This window comes from Cyprinodon tularosa, unplaced genomic scaffold, assembly GCF_016077235.1.
Source record: "Cyprinodon tularosa strain WSP-4 unplaced genomic scaffold, ASM1607723v1 ctg744, whole genome shotgun sequence".
Taxonomy (NCBI): domain Eukaryota; kingdom Metazoa; phylum Chordata; class Actinopteri; order Cyprinodontiformes; family Cyprinodontidae; genus Cyprinodon; species Cyprinodon tularosa.
In genome coordinates, this window is record NW_024039501.1 from 300,546 (window position 1) to 318,322 (window position 17,777).

The following is a 17,777-nucleotide window of genomic DNA, read 5'->3' on the forward strand; positions in this document are numbered from 1 at the left end:
GTTTTTTTTGGGACATGAACATTTAGCACGTGTTCGTGTCTGACATGCATGTGGAATCAAAAGGAAAGAAAACCTTGGGCCGTACCATCCCCTACGGGATGTACCATCCCATCTCCTAAAATCCATTTTAATTTGAAACGATTGCGAAATCATTTCTTTTAAAGAGGGACAATGCACTTAAGTAACCAAACATTCAAAGATACAGTAGCAGCCATTCAAAGTGGCCCTTCCCAGTCAAACGCCAGTCGAATGGCGGTCCACTTCCCTCCAGCAAAATCCCCTCCAACTTCCAGCCACTGGAGTGACCTCCTCATGCACTTTTTTTTAACTCTGCCTCCACCCTTTCACTGAATTACAGGGTCTGACCAGGAGATGATGCTTCTCCTTTTATCTTAATGTCCACAAATCATGACAGAAAGAATATTTTAGTACAAATATTGATGTTTAAAAAGGATTTGTATGGGACCAGCCCAGGGTGCTTTGAATGGCTACTGTTGGAGATCCCCTTTCAGGGTTTGATGTTAACCATCGGCCGATCACCCGGGGCAAGTAGTTTTTATTATCGGGAGAGTACAAATTTCATTTCATCTGCCCGCCAGGCAAGTGCAATGATCGCAAAAAAATAAATTATTTATCACTCAAAATTACTTTAAAATCACCGACATTCGATGAAAACGACCCAGAAGCGTTGTCGGCGCCATTTTTGTTGTTTTGTACACATTCTCGCGTGATTTGAAAAAGCCGGGTGGTTTTCCGCCAGATGGCGTGATTTTTGTCCACCTAGCTGTAATTTTGATGTAGTTACCAAAACAACAAACGGCTGCATTTATTTTGTCAGGGAAAACTAATCCTGAGTCAGTTAAAAGTCAGGGAATTCTGAAATGATGTCAGACTGTGGAAACCCTGAATAAAATATCTATGTATAATGATTCTCTAGAAAAGTCACATTATATTAATAGTATTATCTTCTATAAACATACCGTGACTCTAAAATAAAAGTTATTCATTTGTGACATTGACTTCTGTCTTGTTATTTATCTTAAGTTTTTAACCTGTCAAGTTTTTTTTTTTTTTAACATTACAATTTATATTTTTCCAAGCTCACAACAGTTTAAAGCAAAGTTTAGTTTGAAAAGAATGTGCAGGAAGGATTGAAAAGCATGTTAACACGGTAATGTAGGCTGGAGTTCATTATATGACGCATGCAGATACACACCAGGAAGCTGGAAACTTAAAAAATACTGAATTACAAAAAACATTAAAAAAATAAACATGTTTCATTGATATATATACAAAAACGAATATTAGGAACTATATTTATCAAACATTATACTGGGCAAGTAAAAATGGTTTCTGGGCAAATGAAATATGAAAGTCACTTGCCTGAAGGCATTAAGTCGGACCTGTTCCTGGTGCATGTTGGACTCCGACAGGGCTGCCCTCTGTCACCGGTCCTGTTCATAACTTTTATGGACAGGATTTCTAGGCGCAGCCAAGGACCGGAGGGGGTCTGGTTCGGGGACCAGCGGATCTCATCCCTGCTTTTTGCGGATGATGTAGTTCTGCTGGCTCCCTCCTGCCAAGACCTACAGCGTGCGCTGGGGCGGTTCGCAGCCGAGTGTGAAGCGGCCGGGATGAGAATCAGCTCCTCCAAGTCGGAGGCCATGGTTCTCGACCGGAAAAAGGTGGCTTGTCCCCTTCAGGTTGGAGGAGAGTCCCTGCCTCAAGTGGAGGAGTTCAAGTATCTTGGGGTCCTGTTCACGAGTGAGGGAAGAATGGAGCGGGAGATCGATAGACGGATCGGTGCGGCTGCTGCAACAATGCGGACACTGCACCGGTCTGTCGTGGTGAAGAGAGAGCTGAGCGAAAAGGCAAAGCTCTCAATTTACCGTTCGGTCTACGTTCCTACCCTCACCTATGGTCATGAAATTTGGATCATGACCGAAAGAACGAGATCCCGGATACAAGCGGCTGAAATGAGCTTCCTCCGCAGGGTGGCTGGCCTCTCCCTTAGAGATAGGGTGAGGAGCTCGGTCATTCGGGAGAGGCTCAGTGTAGAGCCGGTTCTCCACATCTAGAGGAGTCAGTTGAGGTGGCTCGGACATCTTCTTCGGATGCCCCCTGGACGCCTCCCTCGGGAGGTGTTCCAGGCACGTCCCACTGGGAGGAGGCCCAGAGGACGACCCAGGACACGCTGGAGAGACTACGTCTCTCGGCTGGCCTGGGAGCGCCTAGGGCTTCCCCCAGCAGAGCTGGAGGAGGTGTCTGCGGAGAGGGAAGTCTGGGAGTCTCTGCTTAGACTACTGCCCCCGCGACCCGGTTCCGGATAAAGCGGGAGACGATGAGTACGAGTACGAGTACTTGCCTGAAGGGTAAGTGGTAAAAATCCTTAATGTCAACCCCTGCCTTTTTTTAGTCAATGTTAACTCCAAACAGGATTGATGGAGGAGAAGCGTCATTATTCCCGCAGACAATCCTCCATCCATCCTTCCAGCTGATTGCTAAGCATCGTGATCTCGCTGGGTTACCTCTGGTATGACGGGCGCTCTGTGCCTGTGGCAGGTGATGAAGACAACGAACGGCCAGTCGTCTGGGTGCATGAGGATCCCCGCTGCTTGGGCGCAGGTAGGATGAAACGCCGTGGAGCAACGCCCGTGGGAGCACTGGACGCAGCAGCCTTTCACCTCCCTCTTTATCCGCTTCCTGCAGCAGGCGCACTTCTACCAGGGAGGGACAAACACAGGAGGGGTTTTATTAAAACAGACACACATCTAGAAACCTCACAGCTTCCCTTTGGCTACATTCACATTGCAGGCCTTAACGCTCAGTTCGGATTTTTTTGTGAAATCAGATATGTTTGCGTTGCCGTTCACATTTTCAAATTTATGCGACTTGTATGTGATCTCCTGTGTGAAATGCATTCATACAACGCCTGTAAATGTGTCCCCCCCCTTGCGTAGAACAGGACGCAATGACATCACAAGCTAGCGTGCTCTGTTTCAATCTTTTCCAATATGGTTAAAACGGCTGGTTATCCTCCTGCAGCAGTGTGTCGCAGTGAGCGTGTCGCAGATGTTTTGATTTTATTCCACGCCACAACGCCAGAGGGCTAATCAGGAACTAGCTGTGAGTCTAGATACGGCAGAGGCGGTGAGGAAGTGGGAGCAAGTTTGTGCGACAACGGAGGGAGATGAGGACGGAAAAGAGCGGAGATCCAGGTGGAAAAAGGTTCCCAGCGTTCTCGCGCACCTCGCTCTCCTGGCTGGTCAAACTTCACGAGTTGTTTTCCACAATTTCGGTCATAAAGACAAAATAAGCCGGCCTCCTGTCTGCGGTCACCTACAATTTGGGAGAGATGTAGTAGGGCTGGGCGGTATAGAAAAAAAGCTTATCAATAAAAAAAAATGCATATTGATCGATATCGATAATTATTGAAAAGATTTGAAACCATATTTTATGTGCAGCTCTGCCTGGACTTTTTATGATATTGCTAAATTATTTAATTTTAATAAAAAACACAAACACAGACTTCCAATTAAATCTTTATTTAACCAACTTTTTTAACCATAACAGAATTGTTTAAAAGGAAATAACTTGAGACCTGAGTTATGTTATTAAATACTGACAAAGAATAAACTAAAGTGACCAGAAAAGTGACCAAAATAAATATAACAAATAAATAAATGCCCCCCCCCGTTTCCTGCTTTAACCTGAGTTATTACTTTGAAGTTTCTGCCCCCTCAGCATTTTTATCTCAATTGTTAGAACTACGTAGGAAACTGCCCAGAACTGAAAATATATATATTTTCCCGAAGATTCCTCGGAGGCGATGCAGAGCCGCGCTCTGATTGGTTGGGAGGATGCAGTGACTAGCATAAACCTACATGATAGGCTACAATGAGAAGGAAGGAAAACAGCGTTTCATTTTTTATCGAGCTTTTATCGACTCTCTTTTTTTCTATTGCGCCACACGTCTATCGATCGATATATATCGTTATTGAATTATCGCCCCGCCCTAAGATGTAGCAGAGTGTCTGCAGAAGGGGCGGGAGCAAATCTGCGTTCACTGTAACACACACGAAGACGACCTGGTTTCTGAGTATAAATCAGCCTACAAAATTTTCTGGCATTTTTTATTGTCATTAATACTGTTGCACCGATACCGATGCCAGTATCGGGCGGGCCCCCGATCCTGCACTAAAATGGTGGTATCAGTATCGGTGAGTACCAACCAATATGGCACCGATACCATTTTGAGAGCCAAAAGTTTCTTCAACTATTGTCACCCATTCCAGGTAGGCAATAAAAAGTTCTACTGGATTCACTTTGTTTTAGTCTTTTTCCTGCTTCACAAAGCTTGACAAAGCCATGATGGCAATTATTTTACATCCAAGTAGTCTGCAGTTCTTCACACATGAACACACACCAATTTCAAACAGACAGTATCGGCCAATAACCTGACTCCGCCAGATGGATTTGCTCCGCATATCCATCTGGAAACCTTCCGTTAAAGTAATTTTGGGAAGGGGCGAAAATACTGGTTAGCTGATTGGCCTATGTTGGTGATAGACGGGCCAAATAAACCAATCAGATCAACGAAGCATATGACGTACTAACAGAGCGACGACGAAGAGGAGCCAATTGATAGATCAAACTCTTGCCGAAACCAGTCGGGAGAAGAGCAAAAACATCTTTTCCTCTGAGAAAAGCCTCCAGAGCAGTGTTTTGCTCTTCTTTCAGTGAAGAAATACTCTGTAATTCCCATAAAACTTGCTCGATAGCCACGCTAACGCTAGTTTCATCGGCTGAAGCCGCCATGTTCTTTAGACTGAACTGTCGCGCTTCTCGTTGCGTCACACCTCAACCCGCCTCAAAGCCAACGCTGATTGGACGTTCGTTTGGTGAACGGCTCCAAATTGTCTTTAATGGAGAGTCTCCAGACTGATCTGCGAGTGAAACCTTGAAAGCTCGCGAGATCAGGATGGTCTCACGAGGCTAATCGGCCAATACTGCACAGCCAGGTATCGGAGCCAAAAAATGGCATCGGTGCAACACTGGTCATTACATCGTCATAAGTAAAGAGCAATAAAATAAACTCTCTGCATTTAACCCATCCCCTTGGCGAGCAGTGGGCTGCCATTTTCGGCGTCCACGGTTAAGGGTCTTACTCATAGACCCAGATTGGCAGTCAGTGGGAGTTGGTTAAAGACTCACAACCTCAGAAATCCAAGCCCGCAACATAAATACCGGTCTCATAAACATAAATACTGCTCTCCGCATTATCATGCGCCATGGTTGTTGTTTTACTTATAATAGTGACCTTTGTCGTTTATTAATGACGTTCAGGTCGTTCAAACACAGGTCGCATTTGAAAAGATCAGATTCGTATCGGATTCAGGATCACAGAGCCAAGTGGCCTGGGTCGAATTGGAGAGAAATAAAAAAATAAAAAATCGGATCTGTGTTGTTCAGAGTGTCATAAAAAGATCAGATGCAGGATGCATATGAGCAAAAAATGGATATTGGAAACTTAAGGCTGCTGTGTGAACGTAGCCTTTAATGCACAGAACATTAATGTTGATTAAAAAAAAGGAAATAAAAAGGGTAAATATTGTTTTAAACCCAAATCATCCAGCTGTGTTCTGCTGTTTTCATTTCAGCCAACAAATGATGCAATAACAAACCTGGTATCAATATTCTGACATCCAGGTAATCTTAGAACAATAAATCAGTAATACTTGAAAAACTTTAACAAAACTTCTAAACATTTCTGAGCTTCTCTTTAAAAATCAGAAGCATTTTAGCCTCCGGATGATTTTACTCTTTAAATACAGCAACGTTTTTTAAACCAGGTTTGGTTCAGAAGTTGAAGCGGAGTGCATCTCTGCCCTGACAACAGGAAGTTAACTCACACTCGCCATATGCTTTATTAAACATAGAAACCGACACCAGGCTCCTACCAGTCTGAAACGTGGGATGGGGATGGCGGACAGGTCGATCGGGCTGCGCTTGGTGATGTTGACAAAACGCGCCTCCAGCACAGTGATTGCACACAGCACATGGACCCACCTGTGTGAAAGGCAAACAGAGCAGATTCTGGATATGAACCACAAATAACCTCTTCCAAATAAGGCTTCAATCGATGATGTCATGGAAACTATGATCCCAATGACCAAATTATTACTATCTGCAGGGTTTGCTGCGGCTCCATTTAAAGGTAGCCCTGTTTCCTCCCCTCGCTGTAGTACACCTTTAGAGAAGCATTTGGTGCAGATCACCTTCACTGATTTGCTCTCATGTTGATGTTTTAAAGTTTAAAACCTAAAAGAAAAAAACTAAATAAGTGCAGCAGAATCTATTATAGATTTAAATCCATCCACACCACAATGTAATGCTATGTTTACACAGAATGAGATTTCAGCAGCAAACAAGCCTCTGATGCATGTCCACGTTAAGGTCAGACGTCGGGTAAAGTGAGTCCAGATGCTTCTGCTGCTCCTGTGTTCAATGCCAGAGAGCAGCTTTGCAGTATTTGCTGTGATCAGTGGGTAAAAATTAGAAGTATAGATCAGCGCGCCTGCGAATTCACGAGTCTACGGAAACCGCGGTAGACCAACCAGATGAAAGTGCGCATTCAGCGTCTGCTCTGCCGATAATGCAAGCGTAGAAGAAGAAATTTGCTGTTTACCTGTGCAAAGAAAGAAACAACGAAAGAAAAATGTCTGAGGACTTCAGTGTTGAGGAAGAGCATGAGTTCTTTGCCGAGCTGAATGCGCACTTTAGCTGGTTTGGTCTGCCGCGGTTTCCGTAGACTCGTGAACGCGCTTTCAGGAAATCCTATACACTACTGTTTAGGCTCTAAAAACGTTCTAAATGACTTCGTTTCGAGTAAATTCTGGATGCTACCCACTCAGGACACTTGGAATACATTGGACGAGCAGTATGGAGGAATATTGACACGTTTTTTGTGGACTTTTATGGACCTTTATGGGCCGGTGAGTCAATCAGTTAATTTTGGACCCCGAATACAACGTTGCTGTTTTTTTTTAGCTTGACCTTTAGTCAAACTTTAACCCAAAGAGAAAAAAAAAAGGTTAACCACAAGTCATGTTTGTCTAGAAACTCTATAAGCTCACTAGAATTCTACCTGCTGGAGGTTTTATTTCTGTCATTCGGTTTTAAACCATCATCAGGTTACAAAGAGAGAAGGCTGTCAACTCAGATCAGGTGATCACCAAACCACCAGTTCTGATCATTAAGCAGATTTGCAATAAGTCAATGAAGATGAATGACTTGTGATGTTTTTTATTTAGTGATTTAAAAGTCCAGTCAGGTTTTTCGTAGCCTCTCCTACTTACTTGTCATTGTTGGCTCTCTGAAGGGCTCCACCTCTGAGCGAACACAGACAGCAATCCTAAAATGATAAACAGGAGATCAATACGCTGTAATGTGACGCCTTTAGCTCACCGCATGCCTGACTGCCTCACACAACTGATCGCACTGCTGAGACTCTGAAAACTTATACATGGAGTAACCTTGCAGTGCACTGCAAAAACAACCCAAAAAATAAGTCAAAATTTCTTAAATTAAATGTAATTACCCTTAATTTGAGCCGGTAAATACAATTATTTGCAAATGGAATGAATATATCTACTTCTAAAATAAGATGATTAGATATTATACACTTGAAATTAGACAATGCAGCTGTTTTTTCTTATTTTAAATGTAAATAATCTTGTTCCATTGTTAAAGTGTCTCGCTTAGCTCCTCAGTTAAAGAACAAATGCACTAATTTGAAGAAAAAAATTAATTTTTTTTGCAGAGTGACACTTCAATATGACATTTTAGACCATCTAAGAATAAAAACATTACATTAGATCCACCAAAACAGGTTCTCTGTGAAGAGACAACAAAAAATAAAAAAAGGATGTAAAGCAAAAACTGCTCTCAGCTCTTGAGCAACTCAGCGCTGCCCACTTGTGGAGAACAGCAGTCATTGACAGCTGAGTATTTTAAAGTCACAATTATTTTATTCATAGGCTCAGAAATAAAGCATTTAAGAAATATTTCTTTGAAACAAAAGTACAAAAATAAACTACTGTTGGTATGAACAAGGGCCTCAGTTTGTCTAAGCAGATGAACGCTGTGCAGTTTCCTATAGTTTGGACTGTTTTGTTTGGTCCAGAATTGGTTTCCAGTGTTTTCCCAACAATAAGAATGAGGATTTTGTTTGAACGTTGCCTAAACTGGACGTTCCTAGGTCTGTTTTTGGGTCAACAGACGCCTAAGCTTTGCAAAGGTCTCCTCTGTGGATGTTTTTGAAACAAAGCTAAAGACCCACATGTTTTCTCGTTATGTTTTGTATTTAACTACGGAGTGAATTTTGTTCTGTTGTTGCTGCAAGCAAACTGAAATGTGACAAAAATACAAAACAGAAATGATTGTATTGTTTACCCCTGCATTAATTACACATAATCTGTGGCATGTTTGTGTCTTTGATTTTTTTTTTAAAGGTTTAATAGAAGCAGGTAATTTTTTCCTTTCCAGCTGCATTTAGAACCAAACTTTAGAAAGACTAAATTCCTGAGTCACAGAGAATAAATATTCACAGTTTAAGTGAAGAATTCAAACAGAAAGGGTTTGTTTGTTTGTTTTGTTTTAAGCTGCTTTCAATATCAAGCATAATCTAATAGCTAATAGTAGAGATAAATAAAACCATGGGCTGGCTGATTAGTGACGTTTTGATTAATTCTGGTATCAACGGGACACATTTTCTGATTTTTAATCAGAAGGCTGAAGAGGTAAAGGATTTACTCCAGTGTATTATGGAGGACGCTGTCAGGACCTTTGCTGTTCGACATGTTTTTTTCTATTCAGCAACATTAGGAAAAACCATAATCTTCTATTTTTAATTCAAGCCATTATATGAAATTCGTTTTTTTGCTTTAAATGTTTACATTTATTTTATAATACTAGGCGTTCACATTGTAAAAAGGGACAAACTCTATCAAGTTGATCAAAATGACAGCATTATGTTAAAAGGCATTATATCGATGTTGATGGCGTTATATGCTGTGTCCCTCCATGATGTAATGAAGCCATCGGCTCCATTTTCTGAATTGTGCTTACTGACCTCCGTGATGGCGCTGGCCTCACAGCGAGCACACAGCCAGTCATCCAACTCTGCTTCTTCTCCAGAAACGCCATAGCAACCTGAGCGTGAGCAGAAGGAACCAGTCAGGCTATCATATCAACCTTAAAATATCAAGGCACCATTGTTCCATTACAAACCCTTAGAAATGATGAGCAGGATGGACAAAGGTAGGGATGTAAACAAATAATCAACTTATGATTGTCGAAAAACGTGTTTAGAAGGAAATTCTTTCAGTGTTGTAATGTTACCCGCCATCCACTAGAGGATGCTCTTGGTCATTCTTATGCTACGTTCAGACCGCAGCAGCAGAAGCAGCTACTTTATATGCAAAGTCAGTGGTCGACGTGCATCAAGGCGCAGCAGAAGGTCCTGGAGCGCGTCTAGAGCAGCTGAAGCAGCGCCGCAAAAGCTTCTGAGCATCTGACGTACGTGATGTGCTTTAGAAGCAGCATCTGCTGCAGTTGGAAAAATGTATTTTTGCAACTGCAGCAGCAGCATCACCTGATCAGAGAAGCTGATCTGGGAGCTGGCAGGGAGACAGAAACAGCACTGCTGATGCAGAGCGCTATGATCACCCCTCTGAAACAGATAATTAACGCCGAAATTCACTGTAACTTTAATGTAGAAACCCGGCAGCAAAATATGTTTGATTTTATCATTCTGGTGCCTGTAGTTTGGATGATGTACCGTATTTTCGCAACTATAAGGCGTATATAAACGTCTTTTTTTTTTTCTCAAAATGTGCGGCGCGCCCTATAGTGCGGTGCGCCCTATTTGTGTTGTTACTGCGGACGCTGTTGAGACCACCATGTGAACGTTAAAGGGGGAAGTGTGGGCGTGGATTGTGTATAAAGGAACAGGTATGTGCTTTATGCAGAACTTCTCATCTCCTCATTGAGGAGATGATGCATGAGTGGCTGAGGGAGGTGAATGTAAGGAGACCAGGTGGTTTTTTTCCACGCATCACCATCGCTGTTAATCTGTGACTCCATGCGTGCCCATCTCACAGCCGATGTGAAAAACATGGTGAAACAAATGAACGCTGTGCTCGCTGTTATTGCGGGAGGTCTGACAAAGGAACTTCAACCGCTCGACATCGGTGTGAACCGGCCGTTCAAAGTAATGCTACCTTCACGCCGGACGCAGCAAGAGCAGCAAAATCGCCTCTGCTGCTTAATTTTTGCTGCTTGTACCAGCAGAAGCAGCTTTGCTGCTCTGGCTGCGCAGTGCAAAAGTGTGTCTGACGCGCGTTGGGCGGAGCTACTCTATCCTTTCTCTGCCTTGCAGCTATATTTGCTGTGATCAGTAGGAAAAAAGTAGTTTTAATATGTTTTTAAGTGGGAAAATACACCTGAAAACTTAATCATTGCAGTCAGTTGATCCAGATTACCATCCCACCTTCTAATATTAGTTCTTTCAGAGCCCCTCAGACCCCCACATACCAGCGGTGCGCTGTCAGTAGGATACCATTCAAGAGCAGCCTCTGGCCGGGTCGCCTCCTGGTAGGTGCTGGTAGGTGTTTTTCATCTAAATAATCTGAACTGCAGGCACCAGGATAATAAAAGCGAACATATTCTGCCGGCAGATTTCTGCATTTTAAGTTAATTTATGCGTAAATAAACTGTTTCAGAGGAGTGATCATAGCGCTCTGTGTCTGTCTCACGGCCAGCTCCCAGGTTTGATTAATGCTTTGTAATAAATACATGAATAAAGCACAAACATACTCAGTTTTGCTCCCGCTCTATTTTTAAATACGCAGTAGAGGTATTTAAACGTAGTAGAGGACATGTACCAGTATATAAAACCTGCGCCCTATAGTCCGGTGCGCCTTATGGTCGTCAAAATACGGTATATGTTATTGTGAAGTAAAAATTGTGTTTAACTTATATCTTTCTTTTTAAGCAAGCAGTATGTTTGCTGAAGGTCACAAGGGTGTAAGATGGCCTTGCAGAGTTTCCTAACAGGGTAAACATCTGTGCATAAGCTGGGAACGGTCAGTTTGAAATAGGTGTAGTTTAAACAGTAACAAGCAAGAGCAATTAGTGGCGAAACAGTTACTATGAAACACCTCAAGAGGTCAGTTCTGTGGAACCATTGTGTTGTGCAAAAGAATTTCTGTTAATGTTTTGAAACATCTTTTACGCGTGAAAGTGACCTATATGTAGAGGGGAATGAGCCAGCCCAGTCAGAGCTCACTGAGATTCTGTGTAACTGTGATGTTCTCCACTTCCAAGTGTCTAAATTAAAAGGAAGCTTTGTTCCTGCAGTCTGCTTTGTCTCCATCTCCAATTTCTAACAGATTTTACATTTTCTTGTGCCCGTCTCCTTTCCCTTAGCTCCCTTCTAGTCTCTTCCATCCACATCATCTGATTACCCCAGTCTTTGTTGCATCTGCCATTTATCCTCTCCCTGTGCAGTTCTACAGTAATGGTTCCTTGTCGTTAGTTGCATCATCATCTCTTGCACCCCATGTGAGTTTTACCTGATGTTTTCTGTTTTTTTTTGGTTCTTTGTATTTTGCATTTTTGGATGTCTGCCTCAGTTTTTTTAATAAATCAACAAAACCTCATCTCTGCGCACAAATTGATCATTATCATCATTATCAGTGCCGTTCCTCATGGGACTAGTAGGCATCTATCATAAACATTCCTTTTAAACTGGAAAACTGTATTTTCTTTTTCTTACACAGAATCTAGACAGATTTCCGATATGTCTTCCCAGGCAGATGGGCTTACTTGTGTGAACTCGAACGCAGCACTGAGCACAGCTGATGAGGCGGCTTGTCCCGTCTTCGGCTACATGAGGATTGGACAGCTGGCCATCCCCGCCGTCATTGGTTCTGCCGGAGTGAGTGTTGAAACACATCTCTGGGACCAGCGGCCGGGACCACTGGCGGCCTCCTGGGCGGCTCACCAACATCAAACTGTTGTCATCACCGGACTCGGACTGTAAAAGAAAACAGAAAATGTACCTTCAGCAATTAGCTTCCAACACATGGATGTCAGACTTCTCACCTCGTGTGTTTTTGGAAAACCTTTGCTTACTGTAACATAATAAACACACATCACTTTAATAAATGATACAATACAATAAATATATGTCCTTAAACTTTGCTTTCATGCCAAGAGTTACAAATGAGAGCTCTAAAACATTGGACTCCACTGTATTGTTGCTGCAATAAAAGAACTTAAAGGAATAGTACACCCAAAACATGATTAGCCTTCATTTTCTACTCACCCCCATGCTGAACAACACTCTGGAGTACTTTTTTGATATCTCAAATGCATCTGGAGATCTGGGAGGCTTCTTGCTGTCTGCTGACATTCAAATAATGGAGGTCTATGGCACCCGAGGCAGAAAGGTCCATAAAAGTCCACAAAAAACGTGTCAATATTCCTCCATACTGCTCGTCCAATGTATTCCAAGTGTCCTGAGTGGGTAGCGTCCAGAATTTACTCAAAACGAAGTCATTTAGAATGTTTTTAGAGCATAAACAGTAGTGTATAGGATTTCCTAAAGGCTCCCGCCTGCGAGTTCACAACGCTACGGAAACCGGATGAAAGTGCGCATTCAGCTCGGCAAAGAACTCATGCTCTTCCTCAACACTGAAGTCCTCAGACATTTTTCTTTCGTTGTTTCTTTCTTTGCACAGGTAAACAGCACATTTCTTCTTCTACGCTTGCATTATCGGCAGAGCAGACGCTGAATGCGCACTTTCATCTGGTTTGGTCTGCCGCGGTTTCCGTAGACTCGTGATCTCGCTTTTAGGAAATCCTATACACTACTGTTTATGCACTAAAAACATTCTAAATGGCTTCGTTTCGAGTAAATTATGGATGCTACCCACTCAGGACACTTGGAATACATTGGACGAGCAGTATGGAGGAATATTGACAAGTTTTTTGTGGACTTTTATGGACCTTTCTGCCTCGGGCGCCATAGACCTCCATTATTTGAATGTCAGCAGACAGCAAGAAGCCTCCCAGATCTCCAGATGCATTTGAGATATCAAAAAAGTACTCCAGAGTGTTGTTCAGCATGGGGGTGAGTAGAAAATGAAGGCTAATCATGTTTTGGGTGTACTATTCCTTTAAGCTGTTTAAATTAGAGCTGAAACCGGTAATCGGATTTATCGAATATTGAAATAATAGTCAATTAAGTAATCGATTAATCGTTAACTGAAATGTAGAGTCTAAAACATGCCTTTAGCTGACAGAGCAACTGACTTAGAGCAGTAACTATACCAAAATTTGAAAAAAAAAATGTAAAGACATTTTATATTTAAGATAAACCTAGCGTTTTAACCACTGACTGGCGTTGCCTCGGGTCTGAACCCAGCAATGATGGACGGAAAATGGAAAATGAAAGTCACCGCGCGCTAGGGTTGTCACGATACTAAACTTTTCAACTCGATACCGATATTAAGGAAACTATTCAATACTAGATACCATTTTCGATACCACAAGGATAAAAACTCCAGATTTCAACGGAAATATTTCGATTAATAAAATAAAATACAATAAATAAATACAATAAACAATAAGAACAATATTTTGAGGTTGTTTGCTGTGCACAGTATTAATCAAGCTTGATAAAAAAACTTACAAAATTAGAATTAAGTGTTCCTTCTTTGGCTATGTTTTGCACACATAACAATGACACTAGCCAAACCAGTTAAGAAACAAAAATAATTCTCAGCAGCTGCACTTCTTACAAAAAAAGTCTGAAACTGAAAATTGCGTAGAATTATTCAATCACACAGTGTTCTGAAAGTGCATTGTCCTCTATTCTGCACTTTAGGTGAATGACTGCTTAGGTGCCACTGGTGGTGGCACTGCATCGATACTTTTGAAAATGAGTATTGTATCCGGATACGTTTCAGTATCGATACTTTTTTGAGTATCGATACTTTTGAAAACCCTACCGCGCGCACACACTGGGGTGGAACGGTTCACAAAATCCGTGGTTCGGTTCACGGTTTCCAGTTCGGCATATGTTGATTGTTAGCCTGACATGTTGGTCGTGTTGCTGTTAGCATAAACAAATGCTTGCACACTGTTTTTATAATGACATAGAGTATCGAATATTTTACTTAGTATCGGTATCGAGTTGAAAAGTTTAGTATCGCGACAACCCTAGTCTGTTGTATAAAACCTTGAAAACAACGCTATTTCTGACATTTTGGATTGAAAAAGCTTCCTGAAGAGGAAGAGAAACGTCTTCAAACTTGGAAACAAAGTCCAGTGGATAGTTTTTTTTTGTTTTTTGAATGACTATGACCTGGATGACCGAGAATCTCCACCAGCACTCTGAGATGATGGTAGTTTTATGAGGCACAAGCAGCCTGCAGCTTAGAAAGTGTGCTGATATATATTAGGAGTGGAACGGTTCACAAAATCCACGGTTCGGTTCACGGTTTCATGGTCACGGTTTTCGGTTCGGTATATGTTGATTGTTAGCCTGACATGTTGGTCATGTTGCTGTTAGCATAAACAAGACGTGTTGCACAATGCTTTCACACTGTTGCACTTTTATCCACAACTTTCTTTCCGCCGTCATCGTAGGTCACTCTAAATGCAAAGTGGTCCCATACAGCAGACCAATAAAGTGCTGCTGGCGCGTCTTCCAACTCCTGTTCTTTCCCACTCGCCATACCCTCACAATTCTCCACAACAACTGATTTTTTTCTGCTACACCCGGCTACGCTGCTTCGCTTCTTCTTCTTCTTGTTTACTACTGGTGGTTGGCTTTGGTCGCAGTACCGCCACCTTCTGCTCTGGAGTGTAAACGCTTCGCCTATGAGAAAAAGGAGCAGCGCATGAACCGAACGCAACACACGCGAACCGAACCGAGACAGTCGAACCGAACGTCTCGGACGGTTTTCATAAACGGTTCCATCCCTAGCACACACCCATACACACAGTAAACCCCTCTGAAATATTAAGTGTGCACCCTCAACACACCAGCAGGTAACCAGGCAGCGTTTATGTGTTTTGTTGATGAAACGCGACTGTTAGGCTTAGCGCGACGGTACTCACAAGCATAGCTTTATGAGAAAGTGTGAGTACGCAAAGTCAGTAAAGTTGCTTTCAGTGACCGGGTGGATTCGTCACAATGCAACAATTTCTTGCAGTTTTTTTTAAATAATTAGCTAATGCTGCGTTCACAATGAACACGCCTTAAGCAGCAAATGCAGACAGTTTACATGCAAAGTCTATAGTTGAAGAGCATCAAGGTGCGTCAGAGGGTCCAGCAGTTCAGAGCATCTTGAGCATTTAAGCATCTGATGCTGGAAAAATCTGAACTTTTGCTCTTCGTCACGCTACGTTAACCACTCTGAGAGGCTCTGATATGTGAAATCGGGCACACACTGCGATTTTTTTCAATCGTTGTAGATACAGCTCAAACAGCTGTTTGCAGGATGAGCCGTTAGCCTCCAGACCTGTGACTGCAGCACCGATAAACAGTTTTTCTTTCTTTGGTTATAAAAAAAAAGTTAATAAATTTGTTGCTCACTGTGACAGATTTTTTCTTCTTTAAAGTCAAATGTTTTTATTGTAATCAAAAAGTGTTACTCTTTTCTGATAATTTCACTTACAATGATATTTAGGATAAAAGAACAGGAAGACATTCTTCCCTAAACCAATGCTGGTCTCACCTGGTGGTACGTGTAGAAGAGCAGACAAATGGAGCAGTAAGGCGGCCGCTGACCCATGGTTTTGTTGTATTCCCACTCTGCCTGCGGGTTGTAAGGCCGACTCTGCCACAAAGCGGTGAGAGGCTTTGCCCACTCCTCTTTCTCCTCCTGTTCCACTTCCACACTGACATCCTGATCTAGAGGCATCGGGATGGACAGAAATGAGCGAGTTCAAAACTAAAGAAACTTAAAGAAAAAACATGAATGAAAAGCTGATAAAAACAACAACTAAAGAAAAACATGAACCAACCATCATCGCTGCACGCCTCTCTGATCAGAGGGTGGTGGCGAGGCAGTCTGCACAGCTGAGCTTCCTGCTCCTGCTTCTTTGAAACAGACTTGCAGTAAGACTGCTCCTCTGCCACCTGCTGGAGAAAAAGGTGAACAGCAGGACATGACTTTAAAATCAACATCATGTCCTTCCTTTAGACAGAATACTGGAGCTTATCTTGCATTGGTCCCATTGGGGCCTCTGTACTGGTGTCCATCCATTTCCACATAAAAATTAACCCTTATATGTCAGAAATTAATTAAAAAATATGGGTCACATTAACTACTTACATGATAAGTTGGAGAAATCACATTGAACTGAATCTGCTCTTGCTGCTGTGCAGGACTGGTGTCTTTCAGCACGATAATGGCGCTATCCGCTAGCGGACACTCGAAACTCTGCGGTTTAAACAGTAGATTCAGTAGATTTACAGGATCAAACGAGGCAGAGAGCTGCTTTCCGTAAAAAAATACGCCGTTTAAAAGCGGTTTCTGCCAATCGAATGTTATTCAGATTATTTTATTAGTAGGATTAGTATCAGAGAAAGAGTGTTATATTAAAGGTCATGCGATTAGAGTTCACCAGTACAGAGACACCAGAGGGCGCTTTGGTTCAACCAACAGGATTAAATCCATACATGATGATTACATTTACAACTATTATAGATGTTACTATCAGTTAGTAGACATAGCAGACTTCATGCTGGGCTTAAAGCTATTCGTCTACCCGATTCAGCACTGTCCCCTCAAACATATGTTCTATGCAGAGCTACAAGCTCTGCCTCCAGAGTAGAACAAAAACCAAATGTTCAAGTTCAGATTTATGCAACCAATCTAAGTACGATCTCTAGCAAATTTTAGGGATGCACGATATTGGGATTTTGGCCGATATCCGATATTTTAAAACTCATGTAGCCGATAACCGATATCGATACCGATGTTAAAAATATTTAGTCATTGAAAATAGCAGTTTTGTTATCCATTTCTGACACTTAGAAAAATAATATACTCATATATTTTTATATGCTGATATCAAATTGATTTTTAAAAACGCGGTATCGATCTACTTTACTTTCAAAATCTCGTTAAATTTCCTCGTTCTGTTACAAATTCTTGTGAGATTTTGTTGTAAAATAGATCGATACCGCGTCAATATATCAACATATAAAAATATGGCAACATTTTGTGAATTTTTGGGGGATTTCGTAGCATAACGATGACATATAGCAATATTTCATTAGTAAAAGAGATTGATACGGTGTTTTTAAATGGCAATATATCAGCATATGGAGATATTGGGATATTTATATGTATCAATATTTTTTCTCTCGTCTTTAGAAGTTTTTAAGTCTGTAAAAAAGAAGTTTTTGAGGAAGAAGAAGAAGTACTTTTTTTTTTTTTAGACTTTAGAAACTCAGAAGCTGATCAAATATCGGGTTAAATATCGGTGGGGTGGCCGATGTCCCATATTCAGTTTTAAGGCCGATACCGATAGGGGGCCGATTATATCGTGCATCCCTAGCAAATTTAGTTAAATAAAGCTGGTTTCCTTAAAAGATGTGTTTTCTCCGTGTCTCTTTAATGTTAAATTGGGTTTAACTCGACCAAATTCCTCCAACCTGGTGTTAGCTTGCTTTATCTGTTCTAAATCTGCTA

At 41.8% G+C, this 17,777-nt stretch overlaps 1 protein-coding gene across 1 annotated transcript in view; it reads right to left on the minus strand.

Moving 5' to 3' along the window:
* Positions 1 to 17,777, minus strand: part of kdm4ab (lysine (K)-specific demethylase 4A, genome duplicate b) — a 57,742-nt gene that overhangs the window by 14,229 nt on the left and 25,736 nt on the right. Inside the window, 8 exon segments of the mRNA XM_038269947.1 lie at positions 2,529 to 2,720; positions 5,961 to 6,069; positions 7,359 to 7,414; positions 9,134 to 9,213; positions 11,890 to 12,100; positions 15,813 to 15,988; positions 16,102 to 16,216; positions 16,413 to 16,520. Coding sequence (XP_038125875.1) covers positions 2,529 to 2,720; positions 5,961 to 6,069; positions 7,359 to 7,414; positions 9,134 to 9,213; positions 11,890 to 12,100; positions 15,813 to 15,988; positions 16,102 to 16,216; positions 16,413 to 16,520 — 1,047 coding nt within the window.